This window comes from Heterocephalus glaber, unplaced genomic scaffold (assembly GCF_053883595.1).
Source record: "Heterocephalus glaber isolate CG9 unplaced genomic scaffold, H.glaber_assembly_v1.0 deba00001140, whole genome shotgun sequence".
In the NCBI taxonomy this organism is placed as follows: domain Eukaryota; kingdom Metazoa; phylum Chordata; class Mammalia; order Rodentia; family Bathyergidae; genus Heterocephalus; species Heterocephalus glaber.
The window spans coordinates 1,819,519-1,847,484 of NW_028258200.1; the positions used below are offsets into that span (position 1 = coordinate 1,819,519).

Here is a 27,966-nt window from a genome sequence, read left to right on the forward strand (position 1 = left end):
AGGGCTGTATTCCTGAATATCTGTGTGAGAAGATGCTGATAATTTAGCAGTAGTTACAAACAGTGAGAGAAAGGAAATCAGTATTCTGAGCCACAGAGCAGTAAAACTTGTCACACCAGCAGTGGTGTCACTTGTCCCTAAGATTATGAAAGCCCATTAGAAATTAGTTTTAGGGAGAAATGTCCTTTGACTTGTCATTGGTTCTAAAAGGCAGTCAATTTTAAACAAACACAGGCCCCTTTTGGGAACCTGTATAATAAACTCAGACACATTAATCTCCACTCGTGTCTCTAGTTAGGGTCTGACCTCTAACTCTCTCAGCCTTAATGGAAGGAAGTGAGAGCCCACTGACATTAGCCAAAGTTTGTGTAAAGGTTCAGATGTGCCTATAATCGAATAAATGTCCTTCCTAAAGTCATGCTTTTATTGAGTTTTGTAAGTCAAAAATGTCTCCGTATCATACCATGTAAGATTGTGTTGTGGTCTGTATGTACTTGAATAGTATTGAGCTAACTGTGAAACCTGACATAAGAGAAACCAGTGAGAAAACAAAAGGTTCCCTTCTGTTTGGTCTCTGGACAAAGCACTGCCTTTAAAGAGCCAGGCATAGTCCCCTGTGTCTGCTGCTAGCAAATTTGTGTGACCAGAAGCGTCTCACCAGATCTGCCCAGGTCGTGTGTCACTGAGAAGAAAAATAGCTTCCCTACCAACTGTGGGAAACTGGTAAGAATGAAAAGAGGTGGAAAATGTGAAAGTAACCAGCAGAGCCTGCATATTAACAAGATGCCAGTATTTCATAAGAGAGCTGCTTTCTGGAGAAAAGAACAAGTAGACAAAGATGTCAGACTACATGATTGCATTCTTAGAAACATCAGAAACAGGATATGGGGCCAGGGATTTAGCTCAGTGGCCCTGCCTCGCAAGCGCAAGGTCCTGAGTTCGACCCCCTGTACCAAAAAAAAAAGAAAAAGAAACAGGATACATTCAAGAAATAAATGCTAACTGTGGGTGGTTATGGACAAAACTACTTTACTACAACATGAAATTAAAATGAATAAAATAGTCCGAAAAATAAGTTAGAATTTTTAAAAGGAGACAAAATAGTAGAAACTTGCCAACCACCATATCCTGATTCTTAGTTACTGGTGTCTTTCAAGTGCACCTGGGCAATACATGAGGTGAGCATAGATCTTTAATGCCTGCCTCCCAGCCCAGGTTCCAGCTGGAAGGATGACAGACCATAGAGGAAAACCTGTATTTAAGTTAAATACCAGGGAAAGTTGCCATCCCATGTGGGTAACAGTGGACAGTACTGCTCAGTGTCATACAGTACAGATCATGCCAGATAAAAGGAAGACACTGGGGTATCACCACTTCCCTTCCTGAAAAAAAGCTGAGTCTGTAACCTAACTGTAAGGCCCTCTTGGAACAGTACCGAGGGACCTGAGAGTTTATATGATGCCTGGATCAAGTGTCTGTCACCACTCCAGACCTTGTATCTCCTCAGATTCATACCCCACAGAGGAAAAGCAAGGGCTTCATTCTAGGCCTCTCAGCAGAAGTCCTCCATCCATCCTATTACTTATGAGCATGACATATGCTCTTCTGAACCACACTGAGGAGCCAGGGGCACAAAGTATGCAGCTCAGCCATGGGCCTGGGCACCCAGAACCCAGAGCAAATGAGGAGGGGGCACTTGAAGCACACTGGCAGTGAGGGAGGGAAGTAGAGTGAGGGAGGCTCCTCAGAAAGGAGACTTTCTTTTTTTTTGGTACCGGGGATCGAACTCAGGACCTTGTGCAGGTGCTGGAACCACTGAGCTAAATCCCCAGCCCAGAAAGGAGTCTTTCTAGTTTTTAGGAGGGAAAGAAGGTAATTGAATGCTTGGCAGCCGTGTTCACTGTGGCTGTCTGCTCTTGCTCCCAGTGCTCTGTGATGCCTGAGTTCAGAAACAAGGTGGATTCAGCAAACCCTTGCTGCAGTAATCTTGATTTTAAGACTTTGTTTCCTACCACAATTGCTTCTTCTTGCTCATCTAGAGCACTCCCTGCCTCAGTCACAGTGATTTACATCGATGTAATCCGGCACTTGCTTGTTCTTGTGACTCTGGTCTCTACAATCCATCTCAACATATTCCTCAATGCTGAAACAGTACCTGCAAAAGCAGTTGGAGGGTCTCCATCCCTGTGTACCAACGCATTACCAGGCTTTTGAGGCTGCATGCTTTCCTGGTACCTGCCTTCCGTGAGAAGATGCTCTTTGTGTATCTAAAAGGAAACATTTGTGGTGTTGGCCTCAGAAGTTCTCACTGTTCTGTGCAGTTTGCCCAACTGAGGCATTAAACAAAGTGGGGCTGCCAAGGCTGCAGAGTGTAGGGTGGTGGTGGCAGCCCAGCCCTAGCTACAGCAGGCACAGTGGACCTTGCTACAGCAACCCAATATCCCTGGGGAAAAAAAGGGAAGCCCTGTACACTTGGTGGGGAGGGCTGCATTGGTTCCTGGAGGTTTCTTGTTACCTCATTACACAACTCAGATGGTTTGCTTTTAACGGTCTGCTTGTCTTGTTCCATTTGACCTATAAAAATGCTAACATCCCTTAACTAGATTCCTCTGAGAGACTTGAATGTTTCTTTGTCAGGTCGTATAGTATATTTGACAGTAATCGCCAGGACCCCACGGGGCTGACAGCTGCTCTTCAGACCACAGACCTGGCTGGAGTTCTCCACATGCTCTACTGCATCCTCTTCCATGGCACCATCTCGGACCCCAGCTCGGCCAGCCCTAAGGAGAGCTACGCTCAGAACACTGTCCAAGTCGCCATTCAGAGTTTGCGTTTCTTCAACAGCTTTGCAGTGCTGGATCTGCCGGCTTTTCAGGTACCAAGCATTGGTTTCCGTTGCTGTTATCCAGCCAGGCAGTTAATATTTTAATGTGGATATAATGTGAGGTACATTGAGGCATAAGAAACAAACTACAATCAATAGAATTATAATATATCTACCATTTATTAAGCTACTGTTTTCTGGGAACTGTACTAGTTCCTCTGCATGTCTTCCTCTTTTGTTCTCATAATGACCACACAGATTGAGACATTGGCAATTAGTACTTTGCACAGAGTTCCACATGGCCGAACCAGGACCCCAGGACCGCCAAAGCTCATCCTGTGCCATAGGGCTCTTACAAGCCTTCTGACCTGAGTTCTTTAGATAAAGGTATTATCTTCCCATCAACTTTTAAATATGAAGGAAAGTAATGGTTTCTTACATAAACAGAACCAAAGTTAGATACATTATTTTGATTGAAATGACTGTCAATGAGTGATTTAACTGATTTGTATACAATGTAAAGTACATGCACAGTTAAATTATAAACCCCTGTAAATTAAATTATTATAGCTAAAGAGAGAAAAATTGCTTTGTGCTATAATACTAGACTGTCAGTTTAAAAGCAGACTTTTTTTCATATAGGATATTTAACTTTCAAAAACACCAAACCTTTGGAACAGAACAAGCCCCAAGGAGTAGACTTTCTCTTTCAGTTTATTAACTGTCAAGTGATTTCATTAAAAAAGAAAAACGTGGCAGGTGATGAACCCGTAATTTAGATAAATAACTTTGCTCAGAGGGAAAAGGTTATAGAGATGCAAACGTATGAAAATGGTGCTCTTTGCCATCCTGAGGTGGAAGAAACACTTTTGTTTTGCAGCTGCTGACAAATGGGCAGTTCTATAATTCATATCTTCCTGTCATTCTGTTCAAAAGAGGAAATTAATAAGCTGTATCATTGCATCTAGAATCATTCAGCTTTGTATAATTGTTTTATCTGTACCAAGAACAGAAATCCCTCCCTCAGAGTTGGGTGTTTCTGTTTCCAGAGCATCTGAACCAGCCTTAGGGGGTAAACACATGACATGTGGAGTTCTGGGAGTTTACAGCGATACCTAAAGGGGAGATAGCTCCCCAGAAAAAGCCAGTGATTTTTTGCCTCTGTTCACAGTAACATCTGTGTTTTATGAAGATCCAAATCCACTGTCTTCGGTCTAGAAACATTTTAGAAATCAGGGGACCCTAATTTTGTCCTCAGAGTTTGTCTTCAGGGTGTGTCCAGCATTCTACCCATCAGGTTGATCCAGAGGTTATGAAGAGACAGGTATCTAGAAACTCTCTCAGCTTCTAGTTTCCTGTGCCTTCTGGCCAGGATTAAATCCATACTGCCACAGGGTGTGCCCCACTGTGCACTATTGTCTGGAGTAAGTCATTGCTTGTCAGGAACTTTGATCCCTGCCCTGTTCTGCTACGTTCCTCCCTCACCCGGGAGCACCGCTGAGCTCCAGCCTGCTCCCTGCTGGCCTTGAAGTATGATGGCTAGTAATGTTAGAAAAATCCAAAGCATATTTCTGGAACCCTTCATGCCTAACCAAGATAAAAACCAAGGTTTCTTCTCTCCAGAGCCTTGCCATTACATCCCAAAGGGTGTCCCTACTTGAGCCACTTTTACCAGAAACATCAGGGAGAAGGCACCAGGTTGCCAGAAGTGTTCAGCTGTCCTCAGAATCAGATGTCCTCCCCTCAGAGTGGAGTGGCCTCTCCTGGCTGGTTCTTGCAGGGCTCCAGTACCTTGGCTTCTTTCTTCTCTATTTCTCATGCAAATCCATTTCCTTCTTCTTTCCTTCCCGGTTTTTCTTCCTTTTTGTCCCTGTTCTGTCTCTCCTACGTTCATTTATTTTACTCAATCTTGCTGTCATTTTTACTCATTCTGTCCTCAGCCCTAGCTCCAGGTACCCCTACCCTGGAGCAGAGCATAAGCAGGACTCCTGCTGGGCCTCTGTTCTTCCGACTTCATAAGGTCCTGGCTGCCATCCTTTTGGTCATACAGTTACATGTCAATCACCCTGTTGTTTGAATGAGCCTCAGCCTTCTAGACTGAAGAGGAGGGAGAAAGAGGCTCCCCTTTCCATGGGAGAAATGTCAGTGATCTGTGGCCATTTGTGAACTGCCACACTAGTCAGCAAGCTAAAGTGATACCTCTCTCCACACAGCCACCATGAGTGTAAATTATGTGAGCAAGCATGAAATGCTCAGTAAACACACATTGTGTGCACAATATACCAGTGGGTATGTTTGGAAGAAAAGGACTATTTTTATGATAGATGTTGTCAGAGAAACTCATGTTCTAGTTCATCGAAACAACTTATATGTCATGAGTGAGATGTTAGGAGTTATGTTTGTGAAGGGCAAGAAAAGAGATTTCAGGTGGAAAGAGGAGGACGTGCATCTCAACAGGAAAGTGACCTGAGAGACAACCCTGGGGTTCACAGAGGAACATGGAGAAGGAAACTGATCGACACGAGCCACCCCAACATCACAGGAACACAGAGCCATCTCAGGGAGGCACCCTCAGCAGAGCCTGGGTCTATGACCCACTTAGACAAGTCATCTAAACTCCTAGGGCTCAGTATCCCCATCTGTAAATCTGATCAGAAACACCTGTCTCCACTGTGTAGGGTGGCACATACCTGGAGTCTGAGGCAGGAGGATTGTGAGTTTAAGACCAGTTGGGCTACACAGTGAGACCGTCTCAAAACACCAAAAAGACAAACAGAAAAACATCTACTTCACAAAACTGAGGATTAGATAGAATTGCAGAGCAAGAGGTACCACTCAGTGGCAGAGCACTTGCCTAGCATGCCTGAGGTCCTGCATTTGATCCCCATCTCTCTAAATAAAAAGATTTTGGAGGCCAGGGATTTAGCTCAGTGGTTGTACCGCTTGCCTCACAAGGGCAAGGTCCCAAGTTCAACCCCCAGTACCAAAAATAAATAAATAAATAAGATTTTGGTACACAGTAGACACTCAGAATGTTGGACTGACTCAGCCTCCTCAGATGAAGAGTTCTCCCAGACTATCTGTAAGATGTAGAGTCAGAAAATCAGGGGTGCAGGAAGTGTTTCCAGTGTGTCCCACCCTTCCTGGGCCACAACCTGACCACTGCTATATGCAAGCTGCAGTGTACAACAGGAATATGAGGGGAGCCACTAGGATATTTTCTTAGCGGGCTCCATCTCATTGTACACTAATAAGGCTGTTAGGATATTCTCCCTATACACAGAGTGTAAGTTCACTCTGAAATCATATTGGCACAGCTGGCCCTGAGACCAGGGACATTGTAGATTGCATTCACACTGACAGTTTTTACAGTTGAAGGTGGTCCTGAGAAACAAATCAATGTACTGACTTGGTAATTAGTTCTGGCTAAAAAAGGAAATATAGTTTCCATGAAAAATTGCTTTAATTTTTATATTCAAACTTACATGCTCCTTGACCTGCTCTTATCAGTGAAGGTTAAACAGAGAACACCGGGTCACAGCATGCTGGATGCAGCTAATTAAATAAGGGCTGAGTGAGAAGGTGTCACTGCTTGATTTAGAGGAACAAAGCTATCCCAAAGCCTCTTTGGGGCTTGAAAAGCATTTTTCTACCTTGGGGCAATGAAATGGAGACTAAAGCCACTCTTAAAATTTGGCTCCCATTTTGTTTCAGTGATACCCACTTGAAGGGCTCCGTTTCACCCTCTGCTCTGCAAAGTGAAGTCACTGAAATTTCCAAGCTGCAGCACATCTGCCTTGGTTCAAGCCCAGCCAGACCTCAAATTAGGAGATGAGTTTCAAACGCAGCCTTTTCCCACAGCCTGCAGCGGAGCTTCATTCCAATGTGGGCCGCAGTGTGTTCTGTGGGCCTCGCCTCTCCCCTTTGGCCTCCTGTCGCTCTGTCTGTTTGACATGTTTATTAAATAGAAGCTCTAGGCTACACAGGCAGCCGTGGCTCCCCGAGCCCCCGCTGGCAGCCTTGGCCTGTCTGCAGAAAGGATCCCAGGAGCCCAGAGCTGAGGGGCTTCCTGGTTAGGGGAGTGGGGGGCTTTGGTTTTTCACATTCTTTTGGAAGCTTGTGGTTTATAGAGCTATTTATTTGAATAATCACTAGTTCTTATTTTTATTTCTTTTCTGTTTGAATATAGATGACTAACTAGATATGTACGTTTATCTCTTTGTACAAGAAAATATTCTGTCCTTCAGAAAAGAAGTATTGGAAGTTAGTTAAGTGATATATTTACATGCATTTTAATATTTGTATACTTTTCTAAATTTTCTACAATTAAAATATATATAATGAGAAAAATTAAGTTATTAAAATGGAATTGATAACCATGCTTTCAGAGACTATGTCTTACATGGTCCCAGCATTTTGTCTGCTGTGCTCTATTTCCTGTCCCTCATCAGGGCAAACATCCCAGGTGTGATGTCACTAACAGAATAACCACCTGCTAGCTGCACTGCTAAGCATAGTCCTGCAGAACCGTCCTGTGCTGCCCAGTCTTGCAGAGAGTACACAGGCCTGGCTCACTGTGTGATTTGTAGTCCATCTCTCCTGGGGCTGGGAGTCCTAACCACTCCTGTCACTGTCAGTCTATTGTAGGGGCAGAGGGCTTGTCCCTTGCATTCCGGCACATGGCCAGCTCCCTGCTGGGCCACTGCAGCCACGTCTCCTGTGAAAGCCTCCTTCATGAGGTCATCGTCTGTGTGGGCTACTTCACTGTCAACCACCCAGATAACCAGGTAAGAGGCCCGGAAGGTTGCTGGCCCACTCCCAGGGCTGAGTGCGAACTGCTTGAGTGACAGAAGGCAGGGTGGCCTGCTGGAGCCCATCTGCCCTGGGCAGGGCCCTTTGCCCTGGCTCTGGAGGTGTGTCTGGCCTCACCTCTCCGGAGACTTGATCAGTACCAGGTAGCATTAAGGTCTCCTCTCAGAGCTAGAAAGTATTTTAATGAAATCGTCTTAAGTTTCACAGAACCTCCTCCCTTAGCAGGTAAACTTCACCATCTGTTCCCTTAGCACATAGATTCTGATGCTCTGGTCACCAGTTGTTTTTGTTGTTGTTGTTTGGTTTGGTTTTGATAAGGTAGCTTTTGCATCTGAAGCTATTCTTGGCTCTTGGCTTCTGCCTAGAATAGTGTTGGACAGGAGTCTGAGAGGCAGGACTTGCTCCTTTCCTAGTTGAGTTCTAGACAAGTTTTGCTTTCAACTGCTTTGCTTGGTTTCTAAGTAAGATTTCATGTGTAAATAGGATTCTTCTGCTTTATGAAGGTGGAAAATCTGTTACAAACTTTGTAAAATAATAATAATAAGATGCCTTATTTCTTTGTTTTTGAAACCAGAGTCTGGCATAACTAACATATCAAAAAGGGTGAGAATTCCTGACAGCCAGTTTTATCTGAAACCCCCTACGTCTGTAGATTGGAGCTAAGAAACAGAACTCTGGACTCCCCTTAGTCTCACTCTGAGCTTACTAACTTTTACTTTAGGCAAGTTTCAGACCATTGGGCTTTCTAGGCTCATATTAGCCTGCAGCAAACCAGACCAGGGCAGGAAGAGAGGGGTTTTCCAGAGCCAAGTGCAAGGCAAGAAATTGCTCATTGAGAGGTTGACACTGCCCGCCTGACTGACAGGAGGAGCACAGAAAATAAGGCAGGCCCAGGAACTCAGAATCCCAGCCTTTCAGGGGCAAAGGACACTAAGCCCTGTGCTATGTTTCCCTGCATTGCAGATGCCAACCATGCTGACCCTGTGTAACACAGGTAAACATGTCTCCTGCATGGTCCCTATACAGGGTTAAGGAATATGTAGTCCATTTTAAAATGGTATTTCCATGGTTAAAATATAGGTAATCTAGGGCCTTCCCAAAATGAGTATCAAATAGAAATCTCTACTTCTCAGACCTTGTTGCAGGAAATCAGGCAGCAGCTCTGCCTCATCCCCCACCCCTGAGCCATCAGCAGCACCCCCTGACCCTGCAGGCCTTCTAGGTAGAGGTGTACCATCCTTTCTGTAGGCCAGGCCCAGCAGATCCCCAGTCTCCTGCAAGCTGCTTAGGGAACGGGGAATCTCCTGGTAGATTTCTGTCCTTCCTGTGAGTTCATTCAAGCTACTAAATTACATTTTATTTCCCTTTAGAAGTTTCTTTTTCTGGTTATAAAACTCTTCCTTATTGTGAAAAAGACAGAGTAAGTATAAAAAAATGAAATGGAATCATAGCTATTTTTGCTCGCACCACCTGAGAGAGCCAGGCTCCCTTTCTGGCACTTTCCCTGGAACAGCTTTACAGACTACACACTTGCCCATGTCCTGGTCTTCATACCAGATCAGAGTCTCTCTCTGGGAGTCATTTTAATGGCTTCACAGCTCTATCTTGTGTGGACATTCACAGTTTACCTAACCGCTTCCTGTTTTATGCTGAAGTGGTTCACTATATCATGACACTCGGCTACACTTGTAAAGAATTAAGGAATTTGCATGTGTGATAATATTGGCTGTGTGCGATTCTACAGCAAAAGGTTTGTCTGTCTAGCATATTTAATGGTAGGGATGTTTGAAACTTTTTGCATAAACCAATTCCATTATGATAAGCTGACAGGACTCAGAATTATATGTGATTTCAGAGCCTGTGATCCTCCTGTCTCTGCATCCCACAGTGGTGGGATTTAGATAAAACATAAAAGTGTCTTTGGTCTCATCACCATGAACAGAGATGGGAGTCATGGGATGTGTGTTTCTCAATGGCCAGGTGGGAAAGTGGAGGCTGAACATGTTTGGTTGGAAAAAAGCAGATGAAATGGGCAGAGGGAACATTAGGCAATAGGAGGAGACTGAAACCCTAACACTTGTCCATTGAGGATGAAGAGGATGCAGTAAGGTTTGGAGGTCATTACTGAGAGGTAACCTCACTCTTAGGAAGAACCAGAAAAGTGAAAAAGCCAGGCCTTCTGTTTCAAAACCTTGCCTCCCAGAAGGACTGAATTCTAAACTGGACATCCACTTTCTGAGGTAGGGGAAACTTGGTTCAGGCCTAGGGCAATTGCTGAAATACAACAAATCTATGAGAAGAAAGAGTATGATAGAAAGTAAAAAGAAATAAGAAACTGATAGAAAAAATAGTAATTGCTAAAATCTGAGACACCATGCCTTATGGAGATGCTGTTTCTAAGCATTACCCCTGTGTGTGCTGAGTTCTTCATATTGCTCTCCCCTCTGTTATCTTTTGTTTTTTGGTACCGGGGATCAAACTCAGGTCCTTGGGCTTACGAGGCAGGCAGCAGAACCACTGAGCTAAATCCCTGGCCCTTCCCCTCTGTTACCTTTTACCTCATGAGAACTTCAGGGAAGGTGTGAAACAGAGGTTATTCCTACCTCTGACAGATGAGGACTCAAGGCTCCAAGAGGTGCCGTAAGCCTCGTGAAATGTCTTAGAGGTTCTCTGGGAGAACAAACTACAAGACAGGCTTGCAGAGCTCACCCAGTGCACTTTCCATCTCTCACATTGCTTAAAGTCAGGGTGCCCTGCTCACCTCACTGAAGTGTATAATGGACAATGGTGCACACTCACCAAGACAGTTCTCTGAGAAGCAGGTGCTCTGCCCTCTGGATGCTGATGCAGAAGTCTCTGGGGTATGTTTTTGTGCCTCACACAGGTGACTCAAAGATTCTGGGATGGTGTAAGTAAACATGTTTCCTGTGCACAAGTGGGCCACAGTTTACAAATCAAAATCCTGGATTCTAGCCCTAGCTCTGCCACTAGAGTGTGACCTTAGATGAGTCCTTTCTCTTCTCAAGATTGGAGCATCTTTGACTATAGAGAAGCTGATTGGTTCTGGGAAGGGATAGTGGTGAGGGTTCCATAGCACTGTCAGTGACTTCATGCTGCTGAATTGTGGGGTTAAAAATGTTTGAACAGAGGGTGTAGAGTGCTTTGCATGAGGCCCTGGGTTTGATCCCAACACCACACACAAAAAAAGTTTAAACAGGAAAATTATATGTTATGAATACTTTAGAAAATAAAAAGAAGGAGAGGAGCAAGAGGATTATACTGAATCTCCCTGTGAGCTCAGGGTCTGACACTTTAAAGGCTGAGACTGGAACCACCCACAGAGCAGCACTCTGGACCACATGGGGATTCAGTTTCAGATCCTCCTTGCTCTGCTCCAAATCCTGACAGACCAGGCACCTTGATAAGCTGCCTGTCCACTATGCTTAGCATTCAAAGCTCAGGATACCTTGGCTCTCCTGATAGGAATTGCAGGAACCCATTGGCAGACACAACAGGGGCTTCTTGCTCTGTGACACTGTATCCATCTCTGCATACTCGCCAAGCAGGCTGCATGGCACGGGCAGGGTGTGGGAAGTAGCCATGAGCTTGCTGAGGTTACAACAGCCAGCAGAATCAGCAAGGTTCCTATAACTAAAAATTTTCAAAAAACCAGTTTTACTGGGGCCGGGGATTTAGCTCAGTGGTTATGCTGCCTGCCTTGCAAGCACAAGGACCCAAGTTCTATCCCCGGTACCCAAAAAAAAACAAAAAACAGTTTTCTCAGAGTCCCCAGCAATTTTCTAAGAGAATATTTGCTGAGGGGATACAGTCAGTGTAGTTACCCCAGCTTCCATCACACACTCATCCTGGAAGGGCTCTAGCCTCACCCAGCTCAACACAGGCAATCAGGTGGCACCACCTTTGCTACCCACTTCCATTCATGGAAGTGATTTATTTAGCTGTCCTACTCTTTCTAATCAGAGGAATTTCATGGGGAGTTTTTGATGCTTAGTTCATTTAATGTTTCTGTATCATTAGTCAGGAATCAGATTAATTCAAAGGATCTGTTTTCAGCAGGGATTCGTTAATTTCCTACTGAGGAAAGAGCTTGTGTCCCTGAGACAGGGAATCCAAAAATGCTGCTGCAGCCCTAATCAGTTTAATTAGGTAACCACTTTGCATAAAGGATTGGCATTTTTTATTTGCCACCACTTAGTCTATTAGCTGGAAGGGTTGAGCCCCTTGATACCAAGGATGACTTCAGAAGAGAAACCTAGATAATAAAAGTAATGCCCCATCCTTGATGGAACCAATCATCTCTTTCCTATAGGGTAGCAGTTTCTAATTAAAATGTTATTGTTTCAATCAAAAGCCTCCCTATATTTTATGGTATTTTCATGACTCTTTCTGAATTCCTTGCCATTTAATTATTATAATGAACATAATTAGTATGTGCTGTCAGCCCTTCAGTTTATTTACATTTTGTATTGGCTAATTAAATGTGGTCTGATAATTAAATTAACTGGAATGACAGATTATTTGACAACCCGCGTATTACTGCACTGGGAATAAGCATCTTTGCATATCCATTCTGGTTAGTGACTGCCTCCTCCAGGTTCCAACTGTTGAGCTGCAGTCTGTGGCAGTTGAAAGAAGGGGTCCCTTGCCCACCCCTGTCCCATGAAGCTTCACTATAATGAAGCCCATGCTGATCCTGTCATCTGCTGTATGCGGTGCCAGGGCTTCAGACATGGATAGGCAGGCAAGCAGGCAATGAGGTGCTGCCTGAGGCTGTGTAGCTCATATTTTCCAGGCCTGTCTAGGTAATTAATGACTTAGTGGGGAAAACAACAAAGCATTAATTCAACCAAGTGTTCCTAAATTAAGTTTGCTGCACTCAGGTATCAACCTGTACACAGAAATAGGAACAGCTTCCTAGTGTTTATCCCATCTGCAGGGGACGGGGACACAGTTATGTCTTAAGAGTGGCACTAAGGGGGGCTGGGGATTTACCTCAGTGGTTTCGCCACCTGGTGCACAAGCTCAAGGACCCGAGTTCGATCCCCGGTACCAAAAAAAAAAAAAAAAGAGTGACACTAAGGCTGGGGTTGCAGTTCAGTGAGTGGCAGACCACTTGCATACCACCCCCAAGGCCCTGGTTTAATCCTCAGCACCAGGAAAAAAGTGGTAATTCTCCACCATTCCAATCCAGCTTTTAGGCCTTCCAGAGTGGCCCACATCCTACTCAGATATACTTACTGTGTGTGCTCTGGTCTTTCCCCAGGGCAGATGACCGGTCTGGGTCACACCCATTGGTAAACTCCCCCACCCTGTCCTCCATCCTCCATCCTTCATCCTCTGTCCTCCATCGTCCGAGGAGGGCTGTGGGGGTTGTGCACAGTAGAAACGCCAGCCGGGATTCCTCCAGGATTGGCCACTCATTCTCTAGTTGTCATACAACATTCAACTTTCTGTGTTTTTTTCTTTGTGGGTCAGATATAGTTTCTTTCATAAAATAGAAATGCGTCTTGTCTAGGGAAAACCCTAAAAATTTCAGCAATATAACCATCCTGGAGCCAAGTTATTCTCATTATCATAGCACCAAAGAAAAATGTGAGGTTTGGAGGCCAAAAGAGAACAGAAAGTTTCTAATTAAAAATAACTTCTGCCCAAAACACTTAAAGATTTCTAGTAAGCAACTGGGCTGGTGTTAGAATGGAGAAGTTTTCTAGTGAGCAGTTTTGGCCAGTTGTATTCAAAGTCACCATCTTGTCTGGGGCTCAGCACAGTGGCCAGGTGCTTGCCTAGCACACATGAGGCCTTGGGCTCAGTTCCCACCACCTTCACAGAAGCCAAACAAAAGTACCTTTTACTTCCTTCATCATCTTGTGAATTTTTCTACACAGTTAGTGGGAAGTGCAACATGCTCATGGTGTATACAGTGCTTTACCCTTCAAACTACCTGAGAAGACATAAGGACTCTTAGCTTTCATGAGTGGCTGCATTGGCAGGGGTCACCTGGAATAGACAGCGGCTATCCTAGGAACCTGCACTGGGCCTCAAGGCTGAGTTGCCTTAAAACCCAGGTCTTAATACTTTGCAGCACTAAGATGAGCAAGGACTGTGCTCCCCTCTACAGAGAATCACTCCCACGAATTTCTCCTGCTGTAGCTGCTGTGCTAGCAGTGAAAGAGACAATGAATGGATTCTCAGAATCAGAATCAGTCTGCAGCTGAACCTCCACTCTGATGGCACTGAAGTCAAATGTCAGGTGATTCAGAGCACAGGCTCCAGTCCAGCGCAGAGCAAGGCCAGAGGATCACAAGCTGGAGGCCAACTTAGAGAGACCATATCTCAAAGTAAAGAAACTCAAAGTGGGGGAAATGTAACTCAGTGGTAGAGCACCCCTGGGTTGGACCCCAGTCCCACAAAAAAAAGGAAACCGCATAGGCTCAAAATAAAGTCAGCTAGCCTTGAAATCCCTGTCCTGCTCTTTCCTGGCACTGTGACTTGGGCAAGTTGCTCTGCTTGCATACTGTGAAGGTCATGATGCTACCACCTCCTGGTGGTTGTGTGAATCAGGGAAGACAGCACAGGCTTGGCTCCACACATGTTCAAGAGAGGCAGTAGGGCCAGGATTTAGCTCAGTGGTTCTGCTGCCTGCCTCGCAAGTGCAAGGACCCAAGTTCATTCCCCGGTACCAAAAAAAAAAAGAGAGAGAGGCAGTGATTCCCATCCCTGCTTACCCTGTTAGCCTCATCTTCACAGCACTGGGTCTCATTGCCTGGAAATCCTAACAAGAGGTTGATTTCATGACTGGTGCAGTGATCTGAAAACAGAACTATACAGATAAACTGTTCTTCCTTTGCCAGTCTTTCAGGAAATTCAGATATGCAACGTCCCAGTAAAATAACTGTCATAAACTCTTAATATCACAGCTTCAAAGTCAAAAGCTAGCCATGGCCTCTTCTCATGGACCCTTAGAAACTGAGACTCCACTGAGCTCCTTTGAGAGTGGCCACAAGACATGGGCACAGGCTTAATTTAGCCATAGGCAACATGAAGTTCATCATCCTCTCCAAGCTCCACCCAGAGCAACAGAAGACATGCAAAGGGAAGCCAGGTACTCGACCCTCCCTCCATAGCCTCCTTGGACGATGCTCAACCTCTGCCCAGAGTGGTCAGGGTGCACCTTCTCCTGGGCCGTCAGATACACAGGCAAAAGAGGATAGAGGAACCTTTTGTCAAGTTTAACTCGTGACTGCTGATTAATTTTTTAAATGTACCTAGGTCTTCAGTCATGAAAGGACTTTTTAAATCAGCCATTCTGAGATGATTGTGAAGACCTGATCTGTAATCAGAGAAAACACACACCCTGAATTAGGAGGTTTTATGTGGCTATCATAGAAAGCCCATCCTGTGGAACAAATCCTGGCACTGAATCAGAGTAGCTGGATCCTGTTGCAGCTGTGCAGCTCTGTGACCCTGGGCTTTAGTTCCTGCCTGTAGAGAGAACAGGGCTGAGTGCTCTGAGAGTTCGTCCATCTCTGACAGAGGATGAATTTCTAGTTCTGAGATGAATAGGTCAGACCACTGGTGTCAAACAGGTAGGCCAGTGTGAGCAGAGTATCTGTGACACTGTATCTAGAAATGGACATGATGAAATGTACCTGGATGGTGGTCACCACTGCCTGTAACAGTGCTGGGTACAAGGCAGCTACCTAGTAGATATGAATAGATGTGTGTCGAATGAAGGTTGAGACTTGAATCTTCTGTATATGATCCTACAGAAAAGGTTACAGTGGCCCCAGATTTTGAAAACTCCGTCCCTTCTCTTTTACTGTCTAATCTCCTGAATGGACTTTTGGCTAAAAGTCTATTGAGTTCTTTAGCTCTTTCTTTGGCACTACAATGTATTTATCTTTGAATGTATTCTAAAATGTCATTTTGTTATTGCTGGGGCCAGTAACTTTGAGATCCAAAGGAAACTACTGGGTTTAAGGTTTGACTAATTCTGTGTTTGTGAAGGAAACTTTGGAGGCAGAGTCCCATTTACCTCCTGGGCCTTCTGTCATCCAGGCCATATCTGGCATTGGGTGGATTATCCTAAGCATCGCTTTCCTTAGCTATGATACAGACAAGGTCCCAGATCATCAGACTGTTATGAAGATTAAATGCTGTCCTTACTCAGGGCCCAAACTTATGTGACTCATGCTATGAGAACGGACACCTTTGAGGTTTCCACCCCCAGAGTGGTGCATTATCACAACAAATCCACTCTGACTTACTAGAAGTTAGTTTAGGAAAAAGCTTTTTGACAGGTATGCCCACTCTTAAGACCATATGCAATAGGAAAGTACTTTTACATCTGTAAAATCACAATAGTGTTCATTGTAAGAGCAAGTTTCCTGAGGGCATTTTAAAACATTTTTCCTTAATCTCTTCCTATAGTGCTCCTTGGGGAACATGGCACCTTCAGGCTCCCATCAGAGGCCCCCACCTGCCCACAGAGCCCAGTTCGTCTTTTAGGCACTGCTAGTGTGCCTTTCTGCTTGAGGAGAGGAACCTGGGCTCTGGAGCCAGGCAGACAGAAGTCCTAGGCCCAGCTGTACCAAGCACTGGCTCTATGAGCCTGGAAAGCCACTGTCCTTCGTGGGGCCTAATTCCTCATCTGCGAAATAGGAGTCATGTTAATAACACCTTGTGGGACTGCTGCACAGAGTAAGTTAAGTCCATCGTCTAGGGATTAGCACATTCTCTAACCCTGGACAAATGGCAGGTCACAGTGATGTTGAAATGATCCTCATCCCCTCCAGATTCCCTGCTCTGAATGAGAACATCTGTGACACTTGATACCACCTCAAATGGGCTATCACTGCTGGCAGAGCAGGTTCCCCCATCTGCTGAAAAACTGGAAAGAGCTCTGCTGTTCCCTGCCCAAAGGGTTCCTCTGTGGAGCCAAAAGATATAGAAGCAAGGGGTGGGGGAGTGGGAGTTTCCCATGCATTGCTGGGTCTCCAAGCTGTCACTCAACATACTACTAAGATACAACCACCAGGGACCTTGAGAGGGTCACTGTGGCTCCCTTCCCAAGAGACAGTCCAGTTCTGCCAGCCACCCCGGCAGTATTAAACACATGCCATCTGGAGGACAGTGAGGGGAATCTCCACTCACCACCTGGTGCAGAGACAGGAGGCCTCACACCCAAAGAGTTCTCTTCTGCACAGGCAGTGGCCAGACTGAAGACACACCAGAGATAGACAGAGAAACTGGAAAATGGCTCGCATGAATCAATGTGAACATTTAATGGGCCTTAATTGGAACCTTATCCTACTGTACTTAGAGCAGAGAGATGAAAGCAGAAGAAATCTGAGAGACCATTTATTTCACTTGAGAAAGCAGTAAACTGAAACTACAAAAAGATTTGGCTACTATTATATTTTTATGATTAAATAAAATTGTCATAGACTAGTGCTGGTGAGCCCATAAACGCTCTGTGGAATGCATCCCTGCTCTCTGGCAGCTGCTTAGCTAACGCCAGAAAACCTATCAGCCTCTGCTCTGCATTTCTGAGCCTGCAGTTCTCACACCACCCAGGAGCTCCACAGCGAGGAGAGTTTGTTACAGTTCTCCTACAGGCAAGGTCCAGGAGCCAGCTAGAATATTTGTGTTTCGGGGCAGTTAAATACTGTCTGTTCATTTATCCCCACGTCCCTGCCACCTCCTCCATATGTTCTGCTAGCCTGTAAAGGACCCAGTCTTTCTAGTACTTTGTGTGTGTGTGTGTGTGTGTGTGTGTGTGTGTGTGTGTGTGTGTGTGACACAGACACCAGTTAAATAAGCTGGATTGGAAAATCAGAATAGATACTAGTTGACAATTTTGAGTTGGAATGTTTTATGTAATGACTTCTTATATTCCTTTAAAAAAAAAGTGTATTTTGCATTCTTCCTCTATTTACCTTACTTAAATGTAGTATCTGCAGTTTTGGAAGCACAGGGTTTGTCCACAAGTGAATGCTTGTAGCACAGGATTATATGATGCCTTCACACTCACAGGCCTTCAGGGATGTGCCAGAGAAGATAGGACTTGCTCTGGGTCATTGGAACCGGGCCCCTAGTGTATTATCCAGAGCTTTGTGTGACCAGCCTTCTCTCCTACACCCCCAACCCCAGTGGCAGTAGAGGCAGAGTTATTGCAAATGCATAGAAAACCCAAAATAGAGTAGCCTTCAAATGTGTGGTGATATGGTGAATCTGTATCATTGCCAAGACCAGTGATCTAGCAACAGGGCTCTTTCTCAATTAAGATGGAAACAGCTCTTGGGCCAGGGATTTAGCTCAGTGGTTTTGCTGCCTGCTGCACAAGCGCAAGGACCCAAGCTTGATCCTCAGTACCAAAAGATGGAAGCAGCTCTTTGGGGTATACAGTTCTGTAGTTCTGGCAAATTATAGAACCCATGATTTTTAGGGTTGGCTAATTGTGTGGAATAATGTTGTTCAACCTCCTCGTGCTTCAGGATGCCTGGGAAGGAAATTTATAACATGCTTCTTTTAAACAGTAACTGTTTCTCACAGAATAGACAACTTTAGAGAAGGAAGGAAGAGGCTCCAGCACAGAGGTTGGAGGGGATTTGTTCTTGGGGAAGGCCAGAACCATGAGCTTTGTTTCTATACAAGCATTCACTCCTCACTCCTGCTCTCAATCACCAGCTGGTCCTAAATACTCACTGTCTCAGCAGTGCTGGGAGAGGAGGTGATGAATACCTCCAGCCTTGTTCTGGGCAGTTCCTGCTTAGGCAGGAGATGTCGGCTTCTGAGAGACACCGCACACTGTTCTAGACACCTGGGACAGTAGAAGGAAGCAGACAAAACCCCTACCCTTAAGTTGCTGAAGTGAGGGGAAAACAGACAGTAACAAGCCTGGATGTATGCTAGAGGCTCCTCTTGAAAATGTTTTATGGTAGAGGTGGTACAGACACTGACACCTGAATGTGGCCAGACTTCCTGGGTAACCAGGTGGAAACTATTACATGGGGCTGAAGAAGAGCACAGCAAAGGCACCATGATGAAAGATGGCCTGGTGGGTACAGGGCTGCAAACAGTTTGTCCCAGCTGGAGCCTAGCACTGAGTGGGGGAAGAGACAGGAGCTGAGACTTAAGGGCAGGCCAGGCCAGGTCAGCCCCAGGACTTGGGGCCTGTCCTCCAGGTCAGAAGCCTAAATGTTAACAGTCAGAAGGAGGACATGACAAAACGTGTCTAGGAGTTTTCTCCAGGATGTGGGGAACATATGATGGGCACCAGACTTCCACATTGGAGCCTAGCTCTGAGAGCAGCTGCCCTGGTTCAGAAGTGCTTCCCCTGCAGGAGTGGAGTGAAGGGAGCTTGCACATAGCTCCTTTCTACAGGAGGTTGTTCAAGGCTTCTACTCAATTTCTTTTTTTTTTTAATTGGAAATTTGCACCTTTACATAATCTCTCTTGGTTCTTATTTTTTCCCCATTCTCCTGCCCTCCCTTCAACCCCTCCATCCCTCCCTATTTATAAAGACTTTGTTTCCATTTTTACATTTTCTCATATTGATTCCATTTCCTTCTTTCCTTTCCCCTACCCCTCCCACTTTCCCTTTCCCTTTGCCCCTTTTCTTCCTATTTTACATTATCTATTATACCTTTTAGTCCTTATTTACACTTTCAGTTTCTCACACTAGAGAAGCTATTCAGTATTTATACACGTGTGTCCTGTTTATTTCACTTAAGAGTATGGCCTCTATATGCATCCATTTAGCTATAAATGTCTCTAATTTCTCATTTTTTATGGCTAAGTAGTACTCAATTTCCCTGGACGAACACAACAGGACAGCCACTTGCCTTTCCCTGCTTAAGGACAGGGCTGTCCCTGTGGGGTCACCTGGTTTCCAAACCCTCAACCACTGCTGCAGCATCTCCCTGCTACTTTTCTGCCCTCTATCTGCTCCTTTTCCTGATGTTCTACTGTGTTGGACACTGTGTCCACCAGAAGGAGGCAGCCATTCCAAGGCCTCCCCCCACATGTCTGCAAGATCTATGCATGGTTCTCGGCCTCAAAACTACAACATACAAAAGGAGAGAAAGGTGTTTGCAGTGCTAGCCAAGGAGACATTTATTTCTTTGCTCCAATTTTGATTTGATTATATATATGGACAGACGCTTCAAGTTGTTCTCTTGAGATTGAAATAAAACCAGTACTTCTTCCCCTTCCCCCAAGGCCTCAAATTAAAGAAGCTGTGCATGCCTGGGGTGTGCTAATTTCTTCATATGATGTGGAGAGGTCACTGCTTCAAGGACTGTTCTGTCATACTGCTCCGATGCTGGCCCAGGCTCCAGGGTGACACACTTGGTGAGAGCAGCACAGAAGCCACGCTTGGCTGTGCCCTGTGGATCCTGGGAGCCTGGCCACTGCCGTGGCCTCCTCCCTACTCCCATGTTGTAGCAAGGCCAGTTTGCAGAGAAGAATGCAAAGACAACTTTGTTTCTACTCTGCTAAAAAAAAATATTCTTTGTTCCAATGATTTACAGACTTTTAGTTGTCTCTTTTAATGAATTTAGATGTCTAGACACCTATTCTGGCCCCTCTGTTGAGGACATCTTGTCTCTGTCAAGAAGAAGAAAAAAACAAATCAGGAATTCTTAGGCCAAAGAATTTCCCCAGTGCAATTTAACTATTTGTATTCATTTCTATGTGCTCTGGACCTCACTCACCTGCCACCCTGGCCCCAGATTGGACAGACCTGCATTTAGGGCAGGCTGGGAGAAGCCACCCCGCCCACCTTGGCTCCCTGGACCATTTGCCAGGAAGCCAGTGGACCAGAGAGGGCCTGGCCAAAGAACCCAGTCCACTGTTCTTATAAATTCAGAGACTGCATTGTCTGGGGGCCTTGGAAGCCCTGGGATGAACAGGCCCTGGGTTCTAGTGTGGTGGAACCCAATGTGGGGACCAAACAAAGCTTATTTGCTCATTCAGTCCCCAGACAGTAACATCTCTCATTGAGCAAGCACTGTGCTAGACACTGAGATACATGCTGGTCATAAGGCAGTGGAGAAAGGGACAGACACCCCTGTCCTCATCCAGCATGCACCCTGGAGACTTGGTCTAAACTACTCTTCAGTATCAGGAATGAAGCCAGTTGAGGTCCTGTCTTCTAGACAATGACAGATGTGGGGCTGGGGTCCCAGGGACATAAGTATTCAAAAACTTGCCAAAGAGGCTTCTTGGGGGAAAAACTAATTAATACAAAACACAGAGCTTTCTAAAACCAGGTAACTGCTTATAATTAATAAGACATTTGACTACAGAACAGCCATGCTCTCAGAATCAACTGGAAAAGTAGAGTGGGTCCAAGCAACTCTGAACTGATTTCTGCTTGAAAGAATTTTTATTCTCACCCTTGACTCACTTGTGTCAGCTTCTGTTTCTTCCTCTTACCAGTTTACCAGTTTACTTCCACACTCTCCATTCTGCTTTGCCGATTCCAATATACTAGGGGCCAGAAGCCCACTTTCACAGGACTCATTTCTGCAATGGAATTGTTAGACTGTACCAGGGTTTGCATAACTCTCCTGTAATAGCCCTGTCCAGGACAGGGACACACGCCATGAGGGCAGGCAGCCTTGCTTGTCAAAGCCTTTGCCCCGCTGGTCAGAATAGAAGCTCTGTGAATGCTGAACAATGGAGAGGAGGATTTCTGCTTAGAGGGTGCTGGATCCTGCCTTAGCCTTGGCTGCATTCCAAGTGGTCACAGCCCAGAGGACGGGGCCTCCCTGGGGAGAGGAGAGTCATTTACAGAACATGATGACTCTGGGTCTAACCAGCCGCTCTCCTGACAGATGGGAACCTGCAAACTTTCTCCACAGTTAACTTCTAGACCAGACTTAGGACCACTCAGTACCTTGCTTCCACTTTCCCTTTTATCCCTTTTACATATTTATGTGTGCATTGTGTACATGTGTGTGTGTGTGTGTGTGTGTGTGTGTGTGTGTGTGACTGGGGATTAAACCCAGGCCCTTCACAATGAGCTACATCCCCAGCCCTTTTTTTAAATTTTGAGACTGGGACTCAACAAGTCACTAAGTTGCCTGGGTTGGGCTCAAACTTGCAATCCTCCTGCCTTAGCCTATGAGAGTGCTAGGATTATAGGTGAGTACCACCAGACTCAGCATAAATATATTTTATATGACAGCATTTGCTTCAAAAATTGAAAGCCAGAAGCTGGATGTTTAATGAGCACTCTCTTTCAACAGAACAATCACTGCTCTTATGGCAGGGGGTTTTGTTCTGAGTAGTTCAGAGGCCACAAGGCCAACCACACACTGATAAAAGGTGTAAGATCCCTGTTTGAACCACCAAATTTGTTACAAGTTTACCTAGTCAAGAATTCCAGGTAAAGCGTGTCAGCCTTGACACACGGTGGTGGCCACAGAACCCTCACAAACTCCATATTGTTAGCAGAATTAAAAGCACAAAACGATAATGGTCACATCACAGAGAAGACTTAGTAAAGGTGCTCGGATGCAGAAAAGCACTTGCCCATCAGTGACTACAGACCTCAGAGGGTAGACATTGAGGAGAGTTGGGCCCTGAAGTCACCCAAGGATTTGCCACACTGGACAGGCCCATCACATGCCTTGTGCCTCAGAAGCACCTGGGAAGGAGGCACTGCAGCTTCTGATGACAAAGTACAGATTTTTTTCTTTAAAGATGAAAAAGTATTTTCATTACAGTATACTTAAGTCCCGATGTGCACAGAAGGCCAGGTCTGTGGGCACTCAGAACCCCCTGGGGGCAGTTGACTAAGGCCATCTGCAGCCAGGTGCCCCTTGGGACCTTGCATGCTGCACAGTTCACCCAGAGAGCCCTTCTAAGCCATCCCTCCCTCTCAGGTTCTATCTGACCTTGTGAGATAAACCCTGGGTACAGCTCAGTACAGAACCCAGGATGGGTTATTTGACACCAAGCGAAGAAAACTATGTGTTTTTGAAGAAAGGCCCTCTGTGTCAGGTGTGTGTGTTGGTTGGTTTGTCTGCTCAGAGTGGCAGGGTGTCATCCTCATCCTCATCTGTGCTGGCAGCACCCTGTAAGAAGTAGTCATGGGAGTCAGCTCAGACCTGGGGGTCAGGGAGCCCCTCTGCCTAGGTCACCTTGGACCTGAGAGGAAGCCAGGATGCAGTCAGGAGTTTCCAGGCTCAGCTCCACCAGTTCTGCTGGGGACCTGGGACGAATTGCCTGAACTCCCTGAGCATTGCTTCCTTCTACAAGAGCGTAGTCTTTCCCATCTGTCCCCTCGGAGCTCAACCATTCAGAGGATGTTGGTAGGAAGGGGCCCTGGTGCCTCCTGAGTGGTCTCTGCCAGTAATGGTCTCTCAGAAATATTGGATGTCATGAGGTCCTAGCAGAGTGGTGTCCTGGAAGTCACACCACCTGAGACACAAGGGTCACTGACACTCACAAGACATGGAGTGATCTTTTCCAGACCTCTCTTCTAACAGGTCAGGGATCCATGTTGGTGCCTAGAACCTTGAGAACTCCAATCCCATCTTCCTTCTAGAGGAGACAGCACATCACAAAAGCCATTGTTCAGGGACTTGCTGCACAGAGCTCAAACACAGGATGTGGACAGGACGGAGGCCTCCACGTGTGTGATTCCCCAAACCACTAAAGGATTTTGTCAACCAGAGCCTCTGTCATTGTTTTGTCCTTCACTCCAGGAGCTCTGAGGACTCCTCTGTGCTTTGCCCTCCCGTAGAGGAATGCAGAGGACAAGGGTAGTAGTTTCCGCCTTCCTGAAACTGAGAATGAAGCTGTGTAAAATTAATAGGTGCTATTAATTGTAATGTCTTTGAGTTGAAAAGGGAAAGCCGTCTCTATGCTGCCTGGAGCATGTTGTGGAGTTCTTTGACGGTGTCTCATCCTGGTATGAATCAGGCCCCAGCCCCAGCCTATCCCGTCTTTCTGGCTGGCACCTCACGTCACATTGTCTAAATGCACTCACACCCAGCAAGCTGAGCTTCTGTCTCTGCACCACTCTACCTATTTCTTGACTCATGCTTATGCCGGGATTTTCTTTTCAGACCTGTCAGGATGCATTTCCTACTTGGCCACCACAAGATCCTGGCTGGCACCCCAGCACTGTTTGCATAGCTATGTCCATGTGGGCAGGGCTGGGAGGAATGAGCAATAGCTTCCCTGTGCCATGGAGCTTGTTAACAAGTCCCAGCCAGAGAGCAGGTCCTGCCCCACCAGCACCCTGTTCCACATAGACGGTGGGATTGGGAGAAAGCACTCACTGGGCCCCAGCTTGGGAGGGTCTTCTGCTCCCGCAGTTCAGCAGGAGAGACTTGTTCAGGGCCACAGAGCTGAGGAAGGACACTAACCGAGCACACATGGTCACACAGAATACTTCCTGGATCTTTATGTGACTCTTGAAGGCCTCCAGCCACCACATCTACGAAAAGGACACTGGGACTCAAATCTGTAAAGTGACCCTAGGTCAGGGGTAGAGCCAGACTAGAGCCTGTGGCTACCCGAGGCTAGCACTTTGGAGCCTGGGACTTTACACCATGTGGCCACTGAGAGACATTTGCCCAGGAAAAGCCTTTCTGTGATGCACCAGGTTGGTGCCACTATGACAGACACCACTGTGCCTAGTGGCAAGGAGTCGGGGCTGTGCCTTGAACTTAGCTGTGTTCTCTCAAATTGCCCCAGCCCTATGACTATATTTGGAGATGGGGCTGTTAGGAGTGAGTTAGAGTGAGGTGAGATGATACCGGTGGGTGCCTAGCCCAATAGGATGGTGGCCCTCTTAGAGGAAGAGAGGGAGCCATCTGGAGGGAAAGGCAAGGCCACATGGGCACCAGCAAGCGGGTGGCCATCTAAAGCCAGGGGGAGTCCCCTCCAAAACCTTCCACACTGGTGCCAATCTCAGACCTAAGCCCAGAGCTACAGGAGACTGTGTTGTTTACCCTGGGCTGTGGCATTTATTATGCAGCTGAAGCCATCTAAGACTGTCTGGTATTAGTAAATCCTGAATCCACAAGCTCCCCCAACCAATTCCTTCACCTGTATCTTCCAGGTACCCAGCTCTGATCCAGCCCTCCCAAGTCCCACGTGCCCTGCCCCGCTGCCCTCCACCTGCTTGGCTCCTGACACGGGCTGCCTGATGCATTGTCACTTGTGTGTTGAGAGAACTTTCCTTGTTCTCTATGTCCTACAGCATTAATGTAACATTTGGGCTGTACACCATGATACCTACCTGTACTCCTGGCACTGTGGGAGGTTTAGCCAGGAGGATCAAGCCCAGCTTGGGCAATTTAGTGATTTATTAAGACCCTGTCTCAAAATAAATTTTTTAAAGGGCTTGGGATGTAGTTCAGTCCAAAGGTTCTGGGTTTAAAAAAAAAAAAGTGGCCCTTGGCATAAGAGACACTCAGGAAATGTCTGCTGATGTTGGCACACTGCAGTTGCAGTGCGTCCATTTGTCTACTCAGGTTCTTTTTTTTTTTTCAGGTTCCTTTTTTTTGGGGGTGGGGGGATACCGGGGATCGAACTCAGGCCCTTGCACTTGCAAGGCAGGTGGCGGCACCACTGAGCTAAATCCCCAGCCTTCGGGTTCCTTTTTTAAAATGAGTTTCTTTTTTTTCCCCAGCAGCCATATCTTCCTGGCCCTCTCTCCACCTGGTTGTAGCACACGTCAACAGGGTGCAGGCTTCCTTTTCTATAGCCAGTTTCCAGAATCAACAGTTCCAAAAATGGAGGAGGAGTGGTCATGGAGTCTGTGTGCTTCCTTCTGCCGCTCCCTGACTGCTCACCAGTGCAGCCCACATGGAGGAGGTGCCTGGCCTGTGCTTAGAAGGCCAGAGAGCAATAGGGCTGCCCTCTTCCCCTCTCCAGAGTGACCAGGAACGGCTCAGCCTGCCTGGGAGGCATCGTCTGCCTCCTGGTATAGTCAAATCATTTCCATTGGATATTTTTCAAATTCAGAATATAGGAGTCTAATTTTCAGTGAGAAGGAATATATTTAAAGATCCAGCATTTTTTAAATCATAGTCTCTTTATCAGGATGCATGTGACACTGCTGTGTTCACCTTATGAAAATGAGCTGTTCACTTAGTGGGTATGTTATGTGAATAAATGTTTACTTTTTTAAGTTGACCACCTTAAAAGCCAGAGCAATACAGCAGCTTGCTGGGGCCACTCAGCTCATGATAAACAGGCAGGCTCCCGCTCTCCCTGCTATCCTGCTAGTCCTGCATTTACAGCTGCACCACAGGGCCAGGCCCAGTCTCATTCCTTTCTAATACCAGTGTTTCTTAAAATTCCCTTAGCTCTTCGGAGCCCTCCTCTGCATCTGAAAATGTCCACCATGTTGAAAGGCTGTTTCTCATGATGTCTGAGCCATCCCCAATCCCAGCTTGCTGCCTCTAGCTGATGATAGTGGCCACCACAGACACAGTAGGCTGCCCTCGCCAGAAGGAAACTCTGTGGAGTCCCTCTGTATCACTGGCCTCAAAAGTGGGTCAGGTGTCCAGGCCAGGCTCAGGGCAGTGCCCACTAAGAGCTCCTGTCTTTGGACAAAGGTGACAGACCAGCTGCAGGGACTGACTCACAGCCCCATCAGGAAGGCAGTGAAACACCACACCATATTCCAAGTCTGCGACGATACACTATGCACTCTGCATTCATTCAGAGAGTCTCAGAGTCCTTGAAGACCACTGACTTCCTACAGAGTTGGGAAAGCTTAAGCAGACCAAGATGACATTTGATCAGCCGTGGCCAGATAGGAAATAGCCAGATGGAATAAAGCTGAGCCTGGCCTCACCACCACCACCTCATCTGTCAGAACCCCCTCAGACAACTTTCTCCTGATTCTCAAAGGCCTGAGTTCAAAGCCAGGATGTTTGCATTCCCAGCTGCTTCCCTGCCCCAAAGGGAGGTGCTTAACTAATTCAGCTGACGTCAGGCTCATAACATACATCTACCTGCCACCTGTGCCACAAACCCATCTGAATTAGCCCTTCAAGTCTCACTGCTACAGGCCAGCCCCTCCTTGGACCTCCTCATCCCATCTCCCCATAGGGTCTGAAATGTGGTTAGGAAAACATTATCAACTGGATGTCTCACCCTGGTTCACAGCAACGCCTCGGCTCTTCCCCAGCCTTTGTGGACTGCTCTGTGTACCCTGGTTTGGTCCTGTCGGGGTGGGCCTATGAGTGGGACCTCTTAGCCCACACCATCCACACTGCCTCCATCCCTTTGCATCTTCTCCCAGTCATCTCACTACACTGCTGGGGATCTTGATAAAGTCACCCTGTAAACAGGCATCGGACAATCTGCTCTGTTCTTTGAAGGGACTCATGAGCCCCTACAGGCTCTGCTTCTGAAGACCAGGAGGACGTTCTGATGACATTCTCACATTCCACACTGGTTTACCAGGAGCCAGGAATGACATCTTTGAATTAACACCAAACCTGTGCCAGCCAGATTGGGCAGTTTAATGATTTTTCAGTTAGCAGACCTTCCAATAATAGCATTTTAACAATGAAATTTTGAAGGAAAAAAGATGTTCTTAATTTTTGTCCAAAGAGGGAAAAAAAGACTTCTAATAGTAGTGGCATTATAAATTCTAATGTGCTGACCATTTGGTTGCCTGACAAACTGTAGCTGGTAATTAAAGATCTAAGTCAGGGGCCAAGGATTTAGCTCAGTGGTGCCGCTGCCTGCCCTGCAAGTGCAAGGTCCTGAGTTCGATCCCTGGTACTAAAATAAAATAAAAAATAAAGATCTAAGTCAATGCTTTATCAATAAAGTAAGTGATAGGCATATTTTCCTCAGCCCTGTCAGAAATGGCACCACATAGCCATGTGCAGAATTGTCACACAGTGCAAGTCTTTAAAATTCCTTTTGGATTTGAAGGTATTAACAAGTCCCTATCAACATTCTCTAAAGGTTTTTGATGTCATTTTAGCTATTGAACGAAAATATGTGAACTATTACTTTGTTGATTTTGTTCTTAAACCAAACTGCATTATCATCGGAGAGTGTGTTCTTAAAGTATTGTTAAAAGTACCTTGAAAACTTGTAAATCCCTGTAATTTATGTTTCTCCTGCCTCTGCTATTTCATTCTGTCCTTCTGGTTTTAATTTGAATGCAGTCCTGTCTGGGTGTGTACCTGTAAAATTGTGTTTTTCCAAGTACAATTTACAGTCCTGACCTTGGGTTTTACAGTGTTCCTAACCTTTTCGGAGCTTCCTCCTGTGGCATGAAGTGGGCTTTGGGTCACTCAGCTCTTTCATATTAG

The 27,966-nt window shown here is 46.0% G+C and overlaps 1 protein-coding gene across 9 annotated transcripts in view; it reads left to right on the forward strand.

Moving 5' to 3' along the window:
- Scaper (S-phase cyclin A associated protein in the ER) overlaps nucleotides 1–27,966 on the forward strand; it is a 375,238-nt gene that overhangs the window by 340,409 nt on the left and 6,863 nt on the right. For 8 of the 9 annotated variants that reach the window (XM_004872072.3, XM_087210281.1, XM_087210282.1 and 5 more), the window contains 2 exons: nucleotides 2,638–2,875; nucleotides 7,462–7,611. In XM_004872072.3, coding sequence (XP_004872129.1) covers nucleotides 2,638–2,875; nucleotides 7,462–7,611 — 388 coding nt within the window. Of the gene's footprint in view, nucleotides 1–2,637; nucleotides 2,876–7,461; nucleotides 7,612–16,087; nucleotides 16,343–27,966 lie in introns of those variants that run through there. The other variant, XM_021250120.2, reaches the window with a different exon arrangement.